Source organism: Poecilia reticulata, chromosome 5, assembly GCF_904066995.2.
Source record: "Poecilia reticulata chromosome 5, P_reticulata-male-v2, whole genome shotgun sequence".
Classification (NCBI taxonomy): Eukaryota; Metazoa; Chordata; class Actinopteri; order Cyprinodontiformes; family Poeciliidae; genus Poecilia; species Poecilia reticulata.
In genome coordinates, this window is record NC_088834.1 from 17,024,957 (window position 1) to 17,047,681 (window position 22,725).

The 22,725-nt window shown below is 37.1% G+C and overlaps 2 protein-coding genes across 3 annotated transcripts; one reads left to right on the top strand and one right to left on the bottom strand.

Annotated features, from left to right (window-relative positions):
- Nucleotides 1–355: 355 nt before the first annotated feature.
- srsf3b (serine and arginine rich splicing factor 3b) lies at nt 356–8,136 on the bottom strand. Of its 2 annotated transcripts, none has more exons than XM_008409806.2 (6): nt 8,006–8,136; nt 4,353–4,563; nt 4,112–4,252; nt 2,348–2,386; nt 1,958–2,044; nt 356–993 (listed from the first exon to the last, which is right to left on the bottom strand). In XM_008409806.2, exons 2-6 carry the CDS (start codon nt 4,553–4,555, stop codon nt 966–968), a joined length of 498 nt encoding a protein of 165 aa, XP_008408028.1. In that variant the 5' UTR covers nt 4,556–4,563; nt 8,006–8,136; the 3' UTR covers nt 356–965. The 2 variants fall into 2 exon arrangements, with proteins under 2 accessions (XP_008408028.1, XP_008408027.1); XM_008409805.2 differs by lacking the exon at nt 8,006–8,136 and adding an exon at nt 5,453–5,604.
- Nucleotides 8,063–22,605, top strand: LOC103465184 (S-adenosylhomocysteine hydrolase-like protein 1). Its single transcript, XM_081607184.1, has 17 exons — nt 8,063–8,242; nt 11,541–11,652; nt 11,739–11,882; nt 13,068–13,168; nt 13,297–13,399; nt 14,390–14,484; nt 14,715–14,821; nt 14,914–15,030; nt 15,496–15,559; nt 15,714–15,802; nt 17,239–17,309; nt 17,483–17,577; nt 17,676–17,774; nt 18,071–18,139; nt 18,422–18,500; nt 19,786–19,900; nt 20,300–22,605. The coding sequence occupies exons 1-17, from the start codon at nt 8,063–8,065 to the stop codon at nt 20,310–20,312; spliced, it is 1,653 nt and encodes a 550-aa protein (XP_081463310.1). The 3' UTR covers nt 20,313–22,605.
- The last annotated feature ends 120 nt before the right edge of the window (nt 22,606–22,725 follow it).

Sequence of the window (22,725 nt, forward strand, 5' to 3'; positions counted from 1 at the left end):
AAAAATCTCTCACAGTTTATTCAATGTCACATGCTGTTTTTATTTTAATTATGTAAAGCACTTTGAAATGCCTTGCTGCCTAAATGTGCTATACAAATAAAATTAGATTTGAAGTCATGTCTTAAATTATGTTTAACATTAATCAATATCTCTGTTATTCTAGCTTTGCATTAGCTGTTCAATTTAAAAAGACCAAACATGCTTCAGGATGTTTGCCCCACTAAAACCAAGGTAGAAAAAGTTGAGAAATGTTTGAGCTGCCCCGGTCATATGGATGTGTATTTTTGTTTGTGAAGGGTATGCATTTGTCAGTATTTGTATCAAAAAGGTAAATAACTCAATCCAAACTGACAACTCATTTTTAACCAACAGGTATTTTAATTGAAGGACCAGTACACAAAACAAAAGATCAACTATGTAAAACCTAATATGCAAACCTTGACTTGAGTTCACTACAGTTTCAAAAAAAATGCAAAAATTCTGCTTCTTCAACAAGGATAACCAACCATTAACAGATGTGGGGAAGTAGCAAATCAAAAACACAATCAAAAGGGGGAAATTATTCACTTTTTCCCCCCAAAGTCTTTTCTTGCTGTTGCACAGTGAAAATGACAAACTACTGACACAACGTCAAACTACACAGTACATTCATGGACATGAACCAAAAGCTTAGATTAAATCTGGAATGCAGGGAGGGACGACGACTGTGTCAGGATCATCAAAACGTGGCGCGTTGGTGACAGCGATGAGGCGTTACACCTGCACGCGCCCACTCCGTGTGTTTGAAGACAAGTCATAACAAAAGAAAAGGAGGGACACTAAAAGGCGTGTTAAAATAAAAACAAAAAAAAAAGAAACAAAACAAAAAGAAACGATCGCACATCGATGCTGGAGTCCATCATATGAAATGGCAGAGCCTGTAAAAACGTTCATCTGCAGCTCCCTTTAAACCTGACTTGACTCCTCTATCTTCTTTCAGTAGACCTGGAGCGGCTGTGGGGTGAAGAGGGGAAATGTTAATGATACGGGGTGACAACATGTACAAAAATAAACAAAAAATATCCCAAACTTGTCATGCAAGCAGCTAACAATGTAAAGAACTTTGCAAAAATATATTTAGACTTTAGCCTTTTCCACTTTGTGCTGCGTCTACAGCTGCAGGCCTTTTGGGTGTGTCTCTATTAGCTCTGTGTATCTGCAGAGTGAAATGTCAGCCCATCCTTTGCAAACCAACACAACCTCAGTGGTATTAGAGGCTGCTTTTAAGCTCATTAAGCTTCATCCATGTTCCCATTAACTCCAACCAGTTTTCCAGTCCCTGATAAAGAAAAACCTCCACACACTGTAGTGCTTGGCAGCACCACATGACACCGTGGGAGTCATGAGGTCAGTTATGTGTGATATTAATTTTACAACAGCGATTTTCCTGCAGCATAAAATGCTTAGTTTTGGTTTCATGGGATCAGAGCAGGTTCTTCCATGTTTTTTTGTTTGTTTTACTTTCACAATTATGCACAATTTTGTGTTGTTTCATCACACAAACCACAGAGTTTGTGATTGTAACATGACAAAATATGAAAATGCTGTAAGAATGGCAAATAATTCCAGCTAATAATCCTGAGAAAACAGCAAATTTAAGGAGTTTCATTAATTCAGCTCACATCACCGCAACCTAAGAAATCTCTGGACTTTTATGATTTTCTTGATAAATTCAAATTAAGTATATTGACATAAATATGTAAATGGCAATTTGAAGAAGCCTGTTTGTAATGGGAAAGTTTTTCAAGAACAGTATTTGTTTCTGGTGCTATGACCTAAAAAAAACCTAACGAATAAATTGTTGTTTTTTTTTATCATAAATTTTATCGCTATTGCAATAGTACCACAAAATATTGCAGTAAAATTCGGCCCACCTCTACTGGACTATATGGCAAAACATAAGGCAAAGTATTAATACCTTCTAGAACGAGAGAAGGACCTGGAAGGCTTATGGTTCCTGTCCCGGGAGAGGGACCTCTCTCTCCTCCTGTCTCTTGACAAAGACCTGGAAAATAAAATCAGAAAAAGATTCAAGCAAAACAAGTTTCATGTTTCTGGTGACTCTGGTAGCTCACCTGGTGTCATTTCATTTAAAAATGGAAGTAAAAGGTACAATGTATTGTTTGTGGTTAAGTTAGCAGTTTTGAATAATGGGCGTTCCCAGGCTTCCATGCAAATACAACCTGACAAAATTCAGCCCACAACGAATGCTTTCATACACCATTCAACTTTCAGTTCAGAGTACTTGAAATATCCTATTAGGATTCACAAATGAGTTTAAAAGAGGTAAATGTAGGAGCTGACGAACCTGCTTCGGCTGCGGCTGAAGCTTCGCCTGCGAGGGGATCTGCGCAAGAGAAATACAAGTGTTTAAAAACAAGGACAAATTGACCGATTAACCTGCAGAACTGCAAATTATTATAGTCCTACTATCCTGGGTTACCTCAGCACAGCCCTTTGTCTACTTCAGTTACTTAAAGGGAAACAATTTACAGTCACTGGCAACAAACCGAGCACATAAAGGTGGCAGACACTTAAGAATCCCCTCTCAACTATTCTACAGTACAATTCGGTTAAATGTGAAATTTTGTCCAGTTTGTAAGGTGTGCTTTTAAAAAAAAAAGTTTATAAAATTGGACAATTATTCTCTCTGTGACAGGGCCCACGTGGGGGGAAACTGAAACATTAAGGGGCTGCCATCTGTATGAAACTGGTCCACTGCACTTAAAGTGGCACCTTGACAAATTGAGGGCATTTCTGTCAGAAACAACCAGCTAAAATCCCAATGACCCAAGAGATTTGAAAGTCATTGGGGAATCTGAAGTGTGTTTTAATTGTGTGATTATATATATATATGCATATCAAAGCTCTGAAAACATGAAACAAGTTCCAGAGATTTGATATTGTACCACACCCATTTGGAAGAAAACAAAACAAACGACTACAAAAGTTGTGGACAACAAAATAAAGCTATGAATGAGAAAAATAAAGAATAACCTCTTCAACCAGCTGTGTCTTCACTGTTAAAACTGTAATCTGCAGTGTACTGAATGAAGCAGGAAAACTTACTAGTATTTTTGGATTTCAACAAGCTAGAAATGACGAAAGGGAGGCAGACTGTCGGCCGGGTGGGTAGAATTGGCTGAATGAGACTGGCCAGATGCTGCAAGGTGATAAGTTGGCAGGCAGATGGGGGCTGCTTGTGGCTTTATTCCTGCTTTAATTGGTAAGCTGCAGGCTGCTGCTGGTGGAGTGTAGACTTTTGGAAACATAATACGCTGATTGGTCGGGAATGAGAGGTAGGCCGCTGCCGTTTGGTTAAAGGCTGAAGGAGGAGGAGGTTGAGAACGGCATGCTGAGGAACCAATGGGCTGGTGCAACCTGACGACTGGCCATGCCCGGGTCATGTGACAGCACCAGCCAAGCTGATTGGGGCACGATGGTCAGCAGTCACATGATGCTGAAAGAGGACTAGTTGACTGACTCAGAGGGTGGTGAGAAGAGGCATGGTGGTGGCTCTGCAACGGGTTTCATTCTTATTAATATAGATGAAAAGTAAAAAACATCCTCAAACAAGAAGGAAAAAAAAAAAAAAAAAAAAAAACACATTTGCCACTTTCACACCCCCCCCCCCAAATTTGTAAAACAGGTTAAACTATTCTTTTTAAATAAGAGCCTAAACCGGTTTTCAAATACCTATTTTGCCACTGTAAAGAAGCTAGTAGTAGGAGTGTACACAACAAAAGGAGCATTGATGCTTAAAGCAAAACTCAATGCCGTGCGTGCCATTCTAATGAGGAATTTTGTAGTAGACAGGAGAGAAGGAAGGTCCTGCTACTATTGCTACTAATCTGTTTTAGATATCATTTTTGATCAAATTTAAAACAAGCTTTAGAAAGCGCAACAGTCACCAATGTAAGCTCAGCAGGAAAAAAAGGCTCTACAGAAGCCTAGAATGGAAAACCACAATCACTTATCAGGAAAAATACTGCCAATAGGAGAAACGAAAGAGTAACTCACAGAGAAAAATGCAAACACATAATATTGAGAACAATATCAAGATGTAGGTCACCTTCGCCTCTGCGGTGGGCTGCGCCGCCGGTAATCGTCTCGATCTCGAATGCGCCTGCCCCACGAGGGAGGTGCACCGCGGGTGCGACTGCGCTTCTCACCGTTGGACAGTTCCACTCGCACCCGGCAACCACAAAGTGTTCTACAAACCAATCAAGCTGTGAGTAATGGCATGTAGCACAAGTCCAACCTGTTTCCATGCTTTTGTAATTATGGTTTGAGAGACGCGCATCGTGACCCACCTTCCATCTAACTCACGCACGGCATCAGTCGCATCTCTGGGATCTTCAAACTCAACAAAGGCAAAACCCGGGGGATTCCTGGCCACCCACACACTGCGCAGGGGGCCGTAGTAGCCAAAGGCCCTCTCCAGCTCCGTCTTGTTTCCATTGTTTCCCAGATTTCCGACATAAACCTTACAGTCGAGGGGACAGTCCCGATGCATGGCTGGATCTGAAATAAAGAAAAACAGATTATAAAAGCAGCAGTAAGTACAATTCATAAAAAAACAGCTGTGCTGAACTGCCCTATCACTAAAATAACAATAAAAAAACACACAAAACCTACGGCATATCACATACTTTTAATAAATCTGAATTATATTGGTTTAACGTTAGATTAAAACATGAAAAATCTGGACTGGATTGTTCAACTCTAAACTAAAGATGCTTTAATTTTTAGTTTGCCATGTGTGAAAATCTTTTTCATAAAGACACAAGTTTGCTTCGATGTTTTTAGGTGGAGAAATTAATCTAAAACTGGGTAATATTTAAAAACCTCAATCAAACCTACAAGTTTCAACAAACTACGCTTCAGATTCAACAAAAGCAGCAAAACAGTCTTAAATATTACATCGAAAGCCAATAACACGTTTTGTTTCTTTATATTCAGTTTTAGTCCATTATTTACGAACACGCTTAAAATCAAAGTATTTCATCGACTAAAGAGGCCAAATACCATTAATTTGCATGCTCTACCCTCGACAGCATGACCCAGTTTTCTACCTCAACTACAGTTGATGCTGACCAGTAACGTACTTAGATCCTACACGAACTAGCCTTAAATTACATTTAATGAAATCACTTCTTAATTAAAATCCAGATCAATATGTTGCGTTTTAAAAAGTGAAAACTCGATGCAGATTACACGACGAATGTGTTCAAAAGAATCGCTAAAATGGCTGTCGCTTTTTCGAGGCCTACTCGTAGAAGCGGCGCTAACAGCCGCAGAAACCGAACAATAAAAACACACAAAGCTGAGGCGGTACGATGACGCTAACCAAAATAATATTTTAGATGTGACTCCGCGGGATTTACAAGAACACGTTATGCACAAACTGTACCGTATTTAATGCAGCTTGCAGATTAAAGTTTCAGCGTCTCCACCGCAGACGTGCTCCTCTCGGAAGTCGACGGAAAATGGCGTGTCGGAAAGGACGTTTGTGTGTAGCTTAGCCGCCAGAACGCTGTTTCCGGTAGGGCGGGCCTTCCGTGTTATACTTTTCTCTCAAGATTCTTTCTTACAAATTAGCTAATGTGAAAATACTTATGTATTACAAATACAATCCTGAATATTCAATTAAGGTTTGTTCTCGAAATTTCAGATATTTCGGAAATTAAATACCACGTTTGGCCACAAAGTTAAGACGACTGTAGATGTGGCGCTGTTTCAACATTTTTGTTACAAATCTGGTCAGCAATCTGCAGCTCTGAGGCTCATCTGGCTCTTTGGACCTTGGACCTTGAAAAACTACCCTTAAAAACTTTGGTTAAATATTAAAAAGATAAATGCTGATATAAAAACATATGCAGGTTTTAGTAGTTTGTCCGTTTTTTTATGGAGTAATTGCATTGAATATCCACAACATAAAGACAATCTATTTTATACCAGTTATTCTTGTCATTAATTTTAAAACTATGTGACTAAAACATATTCAGTTCAATTGCAAAAGTTTTAAGTTTTTCTTTTAAAAAAATTAAAATATATGATTAAAATGATGGTTCTTTAAAAGTAACATCTTTATCTGTTATTTTTAACACATGGGAATGTGCTAAAACACATTCAATAAATTAGAATATTATTGAAAAGCTAACTTATCCCAGAAACTTAAGCACTATGTGAAACACATTAAATAGGTTCATTGCACACAGATGGATGTTTAAAAACCTTTATTTCTGTTAGTTATGATTTCCCGCTTAAAAATTTATATTACATCAGACCAATATAACAACTATTTTTAAAAACAAACATGTTTTCAAAAGCATTTCAAAAAATTTAAGTGGCTATTATGGTACCTATTTTCAAAAGGTGCTTTTAATTTGATAAAAAAGAACTAATCTGGGTGTATATTCTAAAAGGTCCGGTAACCTTCCAGGGTCTGAACAAGTTTTAATCAACTTGTTCAGACCCTGTCCTTTGTCCTCAGTCAAAGGACAAATTTCAGATGTAAAGGTTGCAGACCATAGGATTAGACTCTAGCTCAAAATCGGTCCACAATAAGAAGGTGTTGAAATGATTACAAGTACTATGGTAAAAAAAACTGCAGTTAAATTGTTTTTAGGTTTGTTTTTAATTGTTTAATTATGACTCCCACAGACCATCTGAAAAAACATCAGGGTGTCATTAACTTCAAATTATATGCGGTTGTGGTGGTTTTCATTTGTTTTCCTGCATTGCTTTTTTAATGTATCTTGTATGTAAATTTTCACAAAACAATCCACAGTCAAATCACTTGCCAATACACACATTTTCAAAGTTGCATTTTAAGGATCGAATGCTGTTCTTTATAATTATTTTTTACTTTTCTTTTAGATTTAGTAACCAGTTTCATTTAGATTTAAATAGTCTCCAATTACTAACTAAATTCTCAATGAACACATGAATACATCGTGTCATTATTTATTATTATTATTATTATTATTATTATTATTATTATTATTATTATTATTATTATTATTACAATTAAAGAACGCAAACATGTAAATTGGAAATATTTATGCTTTCTTTTATTCTAAATGTATTTCACTCTGATTTATGATATTTGCAATGAAAACAAGGTACTGTAACATTTTCAATAAAAGCAAAACAAACAAACAAAAACAAATCCTTTATTTTTAAATGGCAAATTGACTCACTATTAGTGACCCTAACAATGCGGCCCAGAACTGTCTGTTGGAGATAATGTCTGCAAATATTGCAGACATCTTCTTCACCATTATTGCATCTAAATTATTTACACCATGCGCTCAGACAAAGCCATCACTCTATGATAATGTTTTCTTTTATCTGTCTGTCTGTACGTGCTACTATCTTCTGGTGTAACGGCATGGTATGCAAATGACTACAAACGGATACTTAAAATGAATTATTTTGTGTACGGAATTTTGATACATTTTATCAGTTAGAACACGAGAACAACGTAGATTGCATGTAGAGAGTGACATGTTACTCTCTATGTTTATTCTAAATTAATTTAATGTTACGGGCAGTATGAAAATATTTCTGGTAAAAAAAAAAAAATTGTTAACTAAAAACAAAACACAACACGTAAATAAAACGCCATCTTTGTATAAATCTGTTTTCCCAGTTACAGTGAAGGCGTCCTCACGCACGACACGCCCCGGCAGTCTGTTAGTAGCTGCCCACAAAGTTTCTCAGCCAGGTGACTGTTGAGTCAGAAGGGAAACAGCACGGACACTGCCTACGCAACCAAACTGGATACATAAAGATATTTTTCATCTCCAAGCCAAAGTCAGTCACATATTATTTACTATTAATATAGTTTACCGAGTTTTTTTTAATGTCGTAAACCATAAAAGCCTCCCTTCCGCCCTCTTTTGAACAGCGAGCAGCTAGTAGTAGCAGCAGAAGCCTAGGACATTTAACGTTTGCTCACCTCGTTACTTCAGCGGTCGTTGTATTTCTGTCCAGGTAAGGTTTCACTGCTGCCAACATGTCCGAGACAGCCGGGGATGCGAAACCGGAGGTGAAGCAGGCGAGCAAAGAAGTGAAGGAGAGCGAAAATGTTGCGGAAAAATATTCAGCCATGACCGTGAGCAAGAACAGCGAAATTAACATGGGAGAGCTGTCGTCGGTGTTCAGCGCTGTGCCCACTCACAAACCAGTTAAAAAGGTAAGGCTTCTTAAGCTACATTAACGGGCAGCTTAACGGCATCCATGGAGGACGTTTAGATGGCAACTCTGTGCTCATGCGGTCTGCTGTTACGTAAATGTTTGTGGCTGCATCTCGTCTGTTTCTCGTCATGTTTTATGCAGTTGAAGGCTGAACAACTGTTAATAACGTACTGCAGAGTGTTTATATGTGTTGTAAAAGTATTCTTACTTTTTCAACTTTTTTCTTATTTTGTCTTTAAGCCACAAACTTCACGTATTTGATTAAATTTGGCATATACAGAGCTGTTCGTCGTTGTGTTGTGGCTTGTGAAAGACCAGCTTTGAACATCTAAATTCTTAAGTTTTAGATGAATCTTCCTCAAATTTAAAGTGTTTCGTGAGGCATGATTGACTCATGCAACCCCTAATCGAAGCCATTCAAAACTGAGCTCTGTCTGTATGTCCAGGAATGCAGTCCTGAGTTAACACAAACCTCCACTACAGTCTCCAACACTACCTGCTGAAGAAAAGCATTCCCACACCACTATTCTGCCACCACAGTGTTTTACCACGGGTACCATATGTTCAGGGTGTTAGTTTTTCAGATCACTGAACCTACTGCTAACAGTCTCAACTCACCAGGCCACCTTTTTCACATGTTATTTGTGTCCCCTGCATGGCTTTTGGCAAACTTCAATCATGCCTTGTCATATTTTTTTTTTCTTACCACTCTTTCATATAGTCCAGATTTGCTGAATTGACAACTAAAGGTCGTCCTATCAAAAGATTTTTCCATCTAAGCTGTGTCATTTCTGCAGCTCCTCCAGAGACACAATGGACCATTTTACCTCCTCTACTTATTAATATTCTCCTTGCACAATTTGTAAAAAAGAAAAAAGAAAAACATGTATATTTGTCCTTCCACTTCATGTCATTGTCTTAATTCATTTACAAGGTGCTGTACACAATTTGTTTAAAATGTGTAATTTGTAAGTAACATCACGTTTCCTGCTAAGATCTTGAAGTTATAGGATATACCTCACTAGAAATACTTCTTGGTTTTTGTTTTTAAACAAACTGCTATATTATATAGGTCTCTGAAACAACAGGGCTATTTGTTCTTTTGTAAACTTCCCAAAAGTCAGATGTTACCCAACACTTTGAAGGAACAGGGAGGAGTTTGACCTTCCCGAGGCTTCATTAAAGTCAGACAGGAATGGAAAAAAATACTAGCAGCAGATTTTTGAAAATATGCCAACTTCAAGCTGGTATACCCCAAGGGAAAAGAAGTTTAGTTAAATCAAAGGTCCAACGCCCTCAACCCAGGGGTTCCAAGTCAAAGTTTCTGCTTTGTTTTAATTTCACTGTTTCACATCCTCTTTTTCTTTTAAGTAGGCCTGTTACTCTGCAGCAGTAACTACATTTGTTTTAGTAGTTGTTTGCATAGCCAAAGAGTAAGATTTTTTTGAAGCAGAAATAATTTTGTTCCCTGAAAACAGATGAACAAATAATAAAATGTATTTGAAGTCACAGTTTACTGGATAGTTTTGATTATGTTTTTGTAGGAGAAAAACGTACAATTTCCTGCAACAAATGACAACGCTGTCAACTGTCATGAGATACATTCCATTTTTAAGATGTCGATTTATGTCTTATGCACTTATGTGTTTGGCAACGTATTTGACAACACAAAGAGCGGCACAGGGGAAAATATCTTTATCTCAGTTAAGATGTATGACTGTTTTATCTTCTAGACCTATTTTCATGCCATCTTGCCACTTTGGCCTGTTTCAACTTTAAACCTTGATAACAGTCACCAAAAGCTCAAACATTCAGAATCTGATTATTATCTTAAGATAAGCATACAATGCAGAAATACAAATATTATTATGTATGTACAGTTCCTTGCAAAAATATTTGCACCTATAGACGTTTTCCACAAATTCATATGGATTTTCTTTAGGATTTTTCTGATGGACAAATACAATAATTGTGAAGTGGGAGGTAAATTATTTTGATGCATTTTTTTTAAACAAAAAATATAAAAAATATGGCATGGACTTGGTGTGATCTGACTACATAGTTCAACAATCTTTCCACGCTTCCATCCTGAAATTATGGAATGCACAGCTGATTATTTTCCTGTGGCGCTCTGTAGCTCCTCTATTATTTCCTGGGGTTTCTGAACCGCTTCTCTAATTTGAATAGGTTTGTGTTTTTCCACTTTTTCATTTTCGGGTGAGGGGTTGAACCGTGCTCCGTGTGATGTTCGAAGCGTGGGATATTTTTAATGACCTAACTACTTTAAACTTTCTGCCTGACCTGTCTGCTGCCTTCTTTGATCCTCTCAATTGTCCACTAATGTTCCCTAACAAACCGCTGAGCCCTTCACAAAGCGTCTGGATTTAAACTGAGATTAAATTACGTCCAGGTAAACTCTGTTTACAAATTAAATGACTCCAAAAGCAATTGATTACACTAGATTTTATTTTGGGGGTACAGGAGTTAGAGGGACTGAATACAAAATGTAATACATGCCAACAATTTAAATTACAAAAAAAAATATATATATATTTTCCTTCCATTTAAACATTATGTGGTGCTTTGTGTTGGTCTATAATAAATACAATTATGTGCATTGAAGTCTGTGGTCATAAGCTTAGTTACACAATGAATAACTTTGTTAACTAGGTTATGCACAGCAAGATTTCTTTAAAGGTCTATAAATGTTTAGCTGATTTCTATCAATAATGGAAACGTGTAGCTCAAGAGGCTCAGCTTATTAAATGATCCATAACACAAATAGTTGCATGAAGTCAAAAACATGACACCTTTCTACTTCCATCCATCCTAACATTCTCAGTCATCAAAAATGTGCTGCTGTGATTACAAATAAGCTGACATGGCGAAAGAGACTGCTCCATTTTATAAGCATCATGTTTACTAATTTATGCAACACGCATACATTTTTCATAGCAGCTCAGTTGAGTGGGGGGTTGTTCACTAGCAGTATAAGTTGGATTGGGACATCCAAAACCAAATTTCCAAAGGCGGCTTAAGCACCTATTTTTGGCAACAGAAAAGAGAAGCTTGGCAGCTATAAAAGAATTATGATGGGACAAGAAAAATAAACCCATCTGACTTCATTCAGTTTTAGCAAAACTTCAAAACCATCACACAAAATATTTAAAACAATTCTACTGCATTTTCTTCAAATAAAATCTTTTTGCTTTTGTGTTTGTTTTTGTGCTGACTTTACATTTGTTTCATATCATATCAGTTTAAACCAAATACTTGTTTGTTTGTTTGTTTAATAGCAAATTCAATTTGTTGAGGAAAAACAGGAGTTCAGCAGGTTTCCCACCAAAACCGGCCGCCGTTCCTTGTCCCGCTCCATCTCACAGTCCTCCACCGACAGCTACAGCTCTGGTAAGAGTTCACATCATGCAGACTGCACCACATACACAACATCAAGACATTCTAAGTATTGTTATTCATGTATTTTCTAATTTCAGCTGCATCCTACACTGATAGCTCAGATGACGAGACTTCGCCTCGGGACAAAACGCAAGTCAACTCAAAGGGCAGCAGCGACTTCTGCGTGAAAAACATCAAGCAGGCTGAATTCGGGAGACGTGAGATTGAGATAGCAGAACAAGGTAACGCATGACGAAGACACACAGAGAACTGAGCAGCTCACTTGTAGCTGATTCATCAAAAACGCAGACGGAAAATCTGTCTTCATGTACTTTTTTTTTTTTTTTTAATCAGGCAATGCTAGTTTCTATGAACTTCTTGGTTAGGGTTTTTCTGATTAAAAAAACAAACAAAAAAACTGACCATTTATTACACCACTTTACAGATTTGAAAATAAGCACCTGGTCAACTAATGTCATGAGAAACTGGCTAAGGCTAGCTGATTGATTACTGACCATTTTCTTAAAAAAAAACTTCAGTTTTTTGTCGCATGAAGAAGGCCGATTGTCTTTCAATGACATGATGGGCAAAATTTTTCATAATATGCTAACTAAAAATACAACTTAAATTTTAACATTATTTTGTGTCGGCTGTATTAAATACCGACTAAAGAATGACCAGCGACGCCCTCTTCTGGATGGCGACCAAACTACAAGCAGATTAGCAGATTATATTAATTAATCAATTGGAACTAATTTTACGCTAGTAAACCATAAATCGACAATTATTATTGTTACCCATAGATTAAATAGTTATTATGGGAAAGAGTGGTTTTATTTAACTATAAACTCACTGGTCACCATAAGATAAGATGTTTGTTGCGTTTTAACAAAACTGCTGACCAATTAACAACACCCTCAGGCACCTAGTCTCTGACGTTCAAACAGAGTAACAGAATAAAATCCAATTTAAGTAACTAAGAATGGTTTTTGGTGCCAAACAGGCTGTACTGAATAACAAAGTCTTTATTTAAGCTGCAGCATTTAGACAGGAGGAGAAGAATTTGTTGTAAAGACCAAAAGCATGAACCATAATGACTAATGTCATCAGTAGAGTAATGGTTTAGGTGATGTTTTCTTGGCATACTGGGCCTCTTATTATTAACTGAGTATATTTTAAACACCACCACTTTACCCGAGTTTTGCTATTGACCATTTTCATCCATTAAAGTCCAAAATGCCCTCAAGAATTAAGATGGTTGTGAAGACAAACGGATGTCCGACCCGGTACTAGTAAGTTCTGTTTCACACTTTAACAGAGTGCATATAGAAATAACCGTCTCTCTGAGGGATATTGTGAAAACTACGAGTTTTTCAGCATCATCTGTGCTTTTGTTTCTCCCACTCACTATTTGTTATGTTGTTCAGATATGTCGGCGCTGATCTCACTCAGGAAGAGAGCACAGAGTGAGAAACCTTTAGCGGGTGCCAAAATCGTGGGCTGCACTCACATAACTGCTCAGACTGCAGTAAGATACATATACATATATTTCCTCATATCAAACTTTAGTGGCTTAACAGAGGCTTGGATGCACACTGTAAGGTTTTAAATGAAACGTATTACATGTCGCGTTCCTGTCTGTGTGGTTCTCATCAGGTGCTGATTGAGACTCTGGTGGCTCTTGGAGCTCAGTGCCGTTGGACTGCTTGTAACATTTATTCAACACAGAATGAAGTTGCTGCTGCCCTGGCAGAGAGAGGTAAGCAGCAGAGATGATGAAAACAATTCCCTTATCGAGCCAGCTGACATGTAATCTTATAAATATTAATCATTAACTTGGCAGTTTGATCCTTTTTATATTTTACTTCCACTTGACTACAGCCATGATGTTCATAGCATGTGTTACGTGCCCTCTATTGGCGCCTTTTGAGCAAAGCTTTGCTTTGTAATGGGAACATCTCGTCGTTTAAAACCAAGGTTACTGTTTGGAAATGGCAAACCCTTGAACATTGAACCCTGCAGAGATGATTGGACCACATAAGTATCCCCATTTAGAGAGAGAGTGGCCCTGTTTGAGCCTTTTTATCCATGGTTGCTATGTAACTGTCTAAATGTTGTGCACTAAATGCCCAGAGAAAACATTAAGAGTTCTGGTAAAGTAGGAGAGTTCAGTGCTCTCCGGGGCTTCTGCACTTCTAGGTGCTTGTCTTTGTAATTTATTGGTGTGCGTCATCTTCTTCAAGATGGGCTGTTTATTGAACTCTGTGGAAAATAATCTGCAAATGTCAACTGCTGTCGAGCAACTCTTTAACTGGCGTTTACATCGTGTCCTGATATTGGAGCTTTACATAAACTCAGACGGTTTGAACTGGAAAAATTACAAATTTTTATTGTCCATTTTGACATACAGTGGAAATATGTAAGCTAAAAGAAATTCTGAAATTGTCTCAGCTTTCAAGACGAATCTTAAAACTCATCGTTTTAATGTAATCTATATTAACTATCTTTGTAATTATTCAATGTATTTGCTGTTTTTAAATTTTTATTTTAGTAATTCAGTGATGATTAAATTATTTTTCTGGTTTTGTTCTTTTATCATTTCAGACTTGAACTTAAAACGGCTCTATAGATAAAGTAGAACATGAAATCTGACCATTAGGTTTGTTGTTCTGGGGGTTAAAGAGACTGAAAACCCACAACAATGTGTTGTGGAAAATGCTTTATATTATTACTATCTCTGATGTCTTAGGTGTGGCTGCGTTTGCCTGGAAAGGAGAATCTGAGGATGACTTCTGGTGGTGTATTGACCGCTGTGTCAACACTGAGGGCTGGCAGCCCAACATGGTGTGTGGAAAACATTTTTATCCCCTCATGAAGTCACAGTTTGATATAAGATATGAAAAATATAAGATATACAGGACCAATAGAAACAGTTGCCTAAAATATCTCTGAAAGGACCAGAAGAGCTGCTTGTGTTTTGTTAATTGCAATTTGTATATGAACAAATGGTGTACTTCTTTTGTATATCTACTTGGATGTGAAATATCGATGTGAAAACTTTTAATCTCTGTTAGATCCTTGATGATGGAGGAGACCTGACACACTGGGTGTATAAGAAATATCCAAACGTCTTCAAGAAGATCAGAGGCATTGTAGAGGAGAGTGTTACTGGGGTTCACAGGTGATTTTCTTTAAATTAGATGTGAATCCTATGAACATGTTTAGATTTTTGCTAACCTGTTTCATGTTTTTTGTCTTTTTTAAAAAATCCAGGTTGTACCAGCTTTCTAAAGCGGGGAAGCTGTGTGTTCCAGCCATGAACGTAAACGACTCTGTGACAAAGCAGAAGTTTGACAACCTGTACTGCTGCAGGGAGTCTATCTTAGATGGGTGAGTAAAATGAGTTAGGTATTATTATTTTAAAGGTTTTTTTTTGTTGCACCAGTTTCCAAATGCAAATTAACAATTGAATATTCTGTGTACATTAACAATTTGTTGCTGTATTTGTTATGGTATAGTGCACTGTGTTTTTACATGGTCAGCATATCTTTGAACTGGATCAGTGCTGTCCCTGCTGGTTAATTAGCTGCTAGTTAAACTGCTGTCTCATAGTAGCATTTTCCTTTGTGCATGAATTAGGTGGTAAAGATCAACCTCATCAGATGCAACATAAATTGTTTTAAGTCAAAATAGAAAATAAGCCAATAAAAAAACCTTGATTTGTTTGAGCTGTGATGAACAATACGGTTCAGATTGTGTCAAGTAATATTTCCGGCTACTCAGATTCTCAATCTTCCGTGTAGCTTTTCTTCTTTGCCACTAAATATGCAAATTTTACGTCTCCAATCTGTTTAGTTTGAAGCGAACCACAGATGTCATGTTCGGAGGAAAGCAGGTGGTGGTTTGTGGGTACGGTGAGGTGAGAGACAATTTGCAATATCAAGGGACAATCTAATCTTAATGACGTAAAACAAATGTTGGGAGAACTGAGTTTCATAGTTTAAATACAGCAGTTTTTTTATATTTATGTTTTAAGGAACCATCTTTTTTTGCCTGATGTGGTTTTGTTTCAGGTTGGAAAAGGTTGCTCTGCAGCTCTGAAGGCTTTGGGAGCCGTCGTCTACGTTACAGAGATTGATCCCATCTGTGCCCTGCAAGCCTGGTGAGAAGATGAATTTAAATGATCGCCGTGCTAAATGTGCTGTCATACTGTGGATACACAGGCCAGACTGCATCATTAATAACGAGCATTTAAAGACACTAACTAGAAAAATGCACTGGTGAGACCTTCACTTAATTTATTTGTCCACTTATTATCAGAACTGGTGGAGTTAATGCACAATGGTCGGTTTCCTCACACAAACATGGCTGTTAAGCATATATTTTCAAAGGATTGAGGAGTTCTGATGTACGTTTGGGATCTCTGACCTGTCGAAAAACTAAATGCTGTCAATTACTTCTGTCCAAGCTGCCCCTTGGAAAATGTAATTATATTCCAGATCCAGGCGGCTCAAGAGGCTGAGTTATTGCAAGTTGCTGGAACATCATCATCTGATATTTTGTTCATTTGTTGGCAAGCTCACTGTGGCATTTTGAAACTACAGGTGAAAAAAACTTATGCAGTGCTGAAAACAACACTAAATAAGTTTAAAAGATTCAAACCTTTTAGACTTTTATTATGGCCTCAACTAGGGCTGTGTAATAATATCGATTTTGCGATGTATATCGATATTTTCTTTTCTAGAAAAAAAATCTCTATTGATCGTAACATCCAACTGTCACCTGGCTCACTCACTGCTTGCTTCGCCAGGAGAGTGATTAGGTCATCAGGCTTAGAGTGATTCCTTCAGATGTTAAGTGTCAAGGCTAAAAAGGTATCAAACTATTCAGAGCAGGGTACTTGGTGCACTTTATTTACTTTACAAATGCATGTAAGCTACAGTTTGTACTGTTTCAATTAAAAGAAACATGTTTTCTCACCACTTCTTTGATTCATTTTGTCCAGCTGTCGACTTTAAGTCTGTGTCCATGTCCAAGCAGAGCCAGATATTGTGTAGTTGGTGCTTTTAATCAGTTTTCAGTTAAATTAATTAAATCCAACTCTATAAGTCACAAATGTCACCAAAATCACCCTGTGCTGTCCCTCTAAAATATTTTAGAAAATCGCAAAAGTGTATTGAATTGTATAGTTTGCTGAATATAGCAATATAAATCATATCGTGAGCAGAATATTGTGTAGGGCTGTGTAGCTCATGATACGATATCATGAGATTATTGTATCACTACAGCCCTAACCTCAACCTTATTGAAACCCTAATGAAAATATGTGGCTAATTCTTAAAAGCCAATGGGTTTGCCCAGAAATCAGCCAATTTAAATTCATTGATGGCTAAAAATTGTGTGATTTATGCAATAAATTCAACCATAGGTACTCCATTATACTAGTTACTCTCAACATAGTTTGACGGTATTGTTCAGTTAATTCCCACACAACACAACAACACACCAGGGAGCTCTGCTCTGCACTTAAATTGATTTGCATGTCAGTAGATATGTGATGCCGTCATGATGTGGCCAACTAATCTCTGTTCTCTCCAGCATGGATGGATTCAGGGTCGTCAAGCTGAATGAGGTCATTCGCCTGGTCGATGTTATCATCACATGCACTGGTAACACAACTTTAAAGTCATACTGACGGCCTCCTAAGGATGCACAGATACAGGATTATATTTCTGTGCTTTTTAATCTGTTATAGAGGCTTTTCAGCTAATGGCTCTTTGCACTGTTGAACTTTGATTGGACGCTGTTATGTGGATGACGGATTAAAATGGCCTTTCTGCAGGGAACAAAAACGTGGTGACCAGGGACCAGCTGGATCGAATGAAAAATGGCTGCATTGTGTGCAACATGGGACACTCAAACACTGAGATCGATGTGGTAAACTCTTGCTTTAAAACCTATTTAAGTAACTCATAAAGATATTTGAAGGATTGTGTTAAAGATGAGAGAGTGACTCCTGTTTTTGATACTTTCAGGCTAGTCTACGGACTCCTGAGCTGACGTGGGAACGAGTCCGCTCTCAGGTGGATCATGTGATCTGGCCTGATGGCAAAAGGGTCATCCTGCTGGCTGAGGTAACTGGCTTCGCCTTTGATTACTGGAGTTACATCTTATAACTACAAATTTAATAAATGAAATGAAGTCTTAGGACTGTAGTATTTTTTATCAATGACATGTTTGTCTTTGTGTGAGACATCTCTGTGGATGTTAACTTGATCAGATAAAATAGCTGGTATTTAAGCAGGATGTTTTATAAAATATGTCTTGTCATGTCCTTTACCTTACGCTTATGGATTAAGTTGTACTCTGTGATATTGATGATATGCAAACTCTTTTTATCCTGCTAATAACATGGTGTCATGTTTCACAGGGGCGCCTGTTGAACCTGAGCTGCTCCACCGTTCCCACCTTTGTCCTTTCCATCACAGCCACCACTCAGGTAAAATGGTTATAAAAGCCAAACCATATTTATGTTTCTGCTCTATTATAGTATAGCTGGAAGAGCACACATGATTTGCAGCAGGCTTTTTCCATTTTCTGCAATTATGGCTCGTAATCTCTTGATCCGCCCTGGAAATGACGGAGTAACCGGGGAACTAAATTATAGCTATTTTTATAACCTTGCCTCCCTTTTCCTGACTCTTGCTTGTATTAAATTCAAGATTTGTTGTCTTTTTTCATTTTTGATATGACTGTGTGAGTAATAGTTTTTTCTGTTCAGGCTTTGGCCCTCATAGAGTTGTATAATGCCCCAGAGGGACGTTACAAACAAGACGTGTACTTGCTTCCCAAAAAAATGGGTAAGGATTCAAAGTGTGACAGTATTGTTTTTACATTTTAGGAGCTGAGGTGTGAGTGAGTGTGTGTGTGCATGGTTGTGTGTCCTGTCTGTCTCCTTGTTGCCCTGCGACAGACTGGCGACCTGTCCAGGGTGACCCCGCCTCTCGCCCGGAACGTTAGCTGGAGATAGGCACTAACAACCCTCCCGACCCCACTAAGGGACAAGGGTGTACAGAATGGATGGATGGATGGATTTTAGAAGCTTGCAAGAAGAACCATACAATAGCAGTAGAGTGAATTAATTGGTTTTCTACATCTATCTACCAAACGTGTAAGTTTTGTTATTTTGGTTTTATTGATAGCTTAATGTAAAGAAACGCAACTTAAAGCACATTTTCCAGGAACTAGGGCAGTGTAACCAACTACATCTACACTGCATTTACCAGAGTAAAAACAGATTCCAGGGTGGAAATTTACCACAGAAGAAGTCTGTAATAGGGAGGTTGTGCTTCATTTTCCAGGAACTTTTTAATTTGTTGGATGGAGTTTTGTTGATGTAAAGTTCTCAACATTTAGAATTTGTTTATTTTTCAACTTAATTCAAGCACATATTAATTTTCTACATTAATGTTAACTCTATTACAGCTAAAGTTATTAACAAGTTTACAGGCATCTGTGGATAGAGGGAGTAACGCCTCTATTCAATGTAATATGTTAGGCTGTTAAGCTCTTTGAGTTTAAGTGCCTTTGGGACATGTTTTAAAACCTTATTTGTTAAGGTTTTATTAGCTGCAGAGGTTGAATGTTACAACTTTTCTCAAATTTGAAGCTATTAACTTCAGTTTTTCAGTGTAAATGCTGTGAAGTGATCACAAGTTTATAGCTGAAACACGAGGCTTGTTGCTGTCTCTAGTTACTAAAAAAAAACAGAAAAGAGAAGTCTGTCAATGAAATCCTTCTGACAAAGTCATTGGTTATTTTGTTATTACTGAATTTACAAGTAAGGAAGAGAGGTTTGTGGGCACATATTTGATCTTTGCAGAGAGGAAGCTTGTAGCGCAAGGAGAAAATATCTGTGCAAGAAGCAGAAAACCTGAGAACGACAACAAAAATTTGAAGGAGAAGTGAGAATAAAGAGAGCAGAAGTTTACAGTGCACAATTATAAGATTTGAAAGTAGATATTAAATTCCTGCTTTCAAATTGAGAATGTAAAGTTTTTGCAGTAAAAGTCTCCCGTAGAAATAATCTCAGACATTGAGTCTTTTGAATTGTCTCCCTAAGCCATTTTGTTTTTTCTTTTTCAGATGAGTACGTGGCCAGTTTGCATCTGGCCACTTTTGATGCCCACCTGACAGAACTCACAGATGAGCAGGCAAAGTATCTGGGTTTGAATAAAAATGGCCCCTTTAAGCCAAACTACTACAGGTACTTATGTACTTTGCACATTTAAAATGATAAAACACAGGCACCTTAAAACATTTTCTCTAATAAATATATATCTTAATATATTCAGTGTTCTGAAAATTATTCAGTAGCAAATGTTTCTTCTTGAAGCTGGAGATGAGCACCAGTAACCCTCCCGACCCCACTAAGGGACAAGGGTGTAAAGAAAATGGATGGATGGATGCTTCTTCTTGATGCTTACCCTAAAACTTTAGTAACTTGACAGTGAAACAACTTTAAACCCAGTTGACACATAAAAATCAGAATATAAATTTTTATCCTAGAATTGTATTTAATATGCGTGTTAAAATGTAAACCAATGTTGATATTTTATAGGACTTCCTGAAACTTTAAAAACATTTTTTTTGTGTGTACCTACAGGTATTAGGCTGCCACCACCACGGTCCGGACCAGCCCTACGTGGATCTGTATATTTCTGATATTACCTGTTCTCAAGAAAGATAGACTTATCTATCTTGTATTTTTCACAGGAGGTACAAGTTGCATTTAGACGCATCTGACGTGCTGCTTCCTATAAACGATGCACGTGGCACTTAGCTGGCTATGAAAGGTTAATGTAATAATTACAGCACTGGGATATCTGATAGATGTATTGAATGTGTTTCCTTAGCTGCTGGTTCCTGTCTGAGAGCTTTTCCAGTAAAATGTGCCAAATAACAGAGGGCTAGTGTTGTGAAAGATAAAGAACTAAAAACGGGATAAACCCGTTTAGAGAGCCAATTTATTATTATTTTTTATATATGTACGTGATTACTGTATGAGATTTAATTCTGAAAATATGCATGCTCTGAATGCACCGATTAATAGATCCTTGAGCTTATTGAACCTTAAACACTTAGCAGGGTGTTTGATTTTTTCAGTCACTTTTGTGCATAAAAACTGTGTCAAAACTTTCTGGGATGTGCGCTACCATTAAAATGATGAGTGAGGAATATTTTTTGCTCAAAGTGGACCAAATGTGAGTTAAAGTCCTGTTGCTGGACAAAATAAGCTTTATTTGGGTATATTTAGTGTGGTTTGTTTTGCAGATGAGCCATAGCAACTTAAAAATAAAACTTTGTTTCTAATATTTCTACCACCTGGTGGCCAAATATAGCTCAGTGCTGCTTTAGTGTTTTTTCCTTTCACATTTATTCACAAGAGACATTCCATGAGAGGGAGAAGAAGTGCCCTGATCTTTAGTAATATCATAGTTCCTGTTTACCATAATGAATAGTTAAGATTATAATGTTTGTTTCAGTTATATTTTCATCAGCTAAGGGCATTTGCTTCATCTGTAAATATTTTTCTTACAAGATCTATTTCATCTGATTTTCAGTATCATGTTTAATCACAATATTTTTTAAAAATGCCCTTTTTATAATGGTACTAAATAAATACTTTAGGAGTTTTAATACTGTGTTAGATTCAACTGACCTGATAAAAGTACATGTTTAGTGATTTATATTCCACTTTAATTCTGCAGCAGATGGGGCAGTCTTTAAAAAGTTATGTATTCTTTAGACCTGTTTCAGTATGGGTCTTATTTTACGCAGCAGATGGTTTTGATCAATTTTTTTGTACAGGAAGAAATTTTTTTTTAAATGCTTTGCAAAAAAAAAAAAAAAAAACTTCTTTACAGCCAGTTGTAACCAAATCTTGCTTTACACTTTGTGTCATCTTACAAAATCATCATAACATTTGCCTCTTTCAAACAATAAGCCATAACTTACTTGTTCATTTTATTATTTTTGGTAAAGCTGCAGAGTTTGGTGGTTGTTGTCCTGTCAAAACTCGTTAACACATTTCAGTTACCTGTATCATATACTGCCGTACTTTGTGATGACCGTATTATTGACTATATTACTGTCCATTTATGTTTGATATACTTTTAAAGTTGTGGTAAACATGTGTACACAGTGGTTTCAGCCTTTAGAAATCTTCTTCTGCAATAAGATATAATTACTGTTATTATTGTTTTCAACTGATGTAATCTTTTAATCAGCTGATTTGAGTCCGTTTGACCCATTGTCTGTTGAGGAATAACTGAGCTGCTGTGAAGTGCTTACTTGTGTGCACTGACAGCTTTAATGGTATTAGATTCAGGGACACTCAAAGGAATTGGAGAAAGTGAGTGCTGTAACCATGGTGACTATTGGTTGACAGTGCCTTGTGACTCATTTGTATTTAAAACAGAGTATTGTTTCCTCCAGAGTATGACAGCTATGCACCAAAACCCTCATCAACCCTAATGGAGAATTAAAATTTTCTCCATTAGCATCCCAGGGTAACCGTTTGATCTTTCCCATAAATGTAAATTATTTTACACACTATTAACATGTTCAATGTTTTGAAATTGTAGATTTTCCCATTTTATTTATTGTGAGAGCAGATAGTTTTATTCTTCAATGAAGAATAAAACTATCTGTAATCAATTTATTTGCTTTGACTAATTATAACCACATTAACAGTGTTTTATGATTGACACAAATGAATGTGAATCCCTGCCACTGTCATGTCGAGTCCCGCTGTGATTTAAAAGGAAAATGTTACATTTTAATTAAATATCCCTAAATCATGCAATGTCCTGCATTTAACACAAGCTGTAGTTTAGTTTGAATGATTTCATAAATCTGCATTCTGTTCAGCATCTGTCCTCAATAAATGGTTCATCTTGAAAATTGCCTTACTTTGATTATTCTCCCACACACAGTCAGTACAGACATTTATGCAAGTGTCACTGTGACCCTCATGTCACTTTTATTAGTCGTAACTACAAAACTGTATGCAGTATTGGTGTG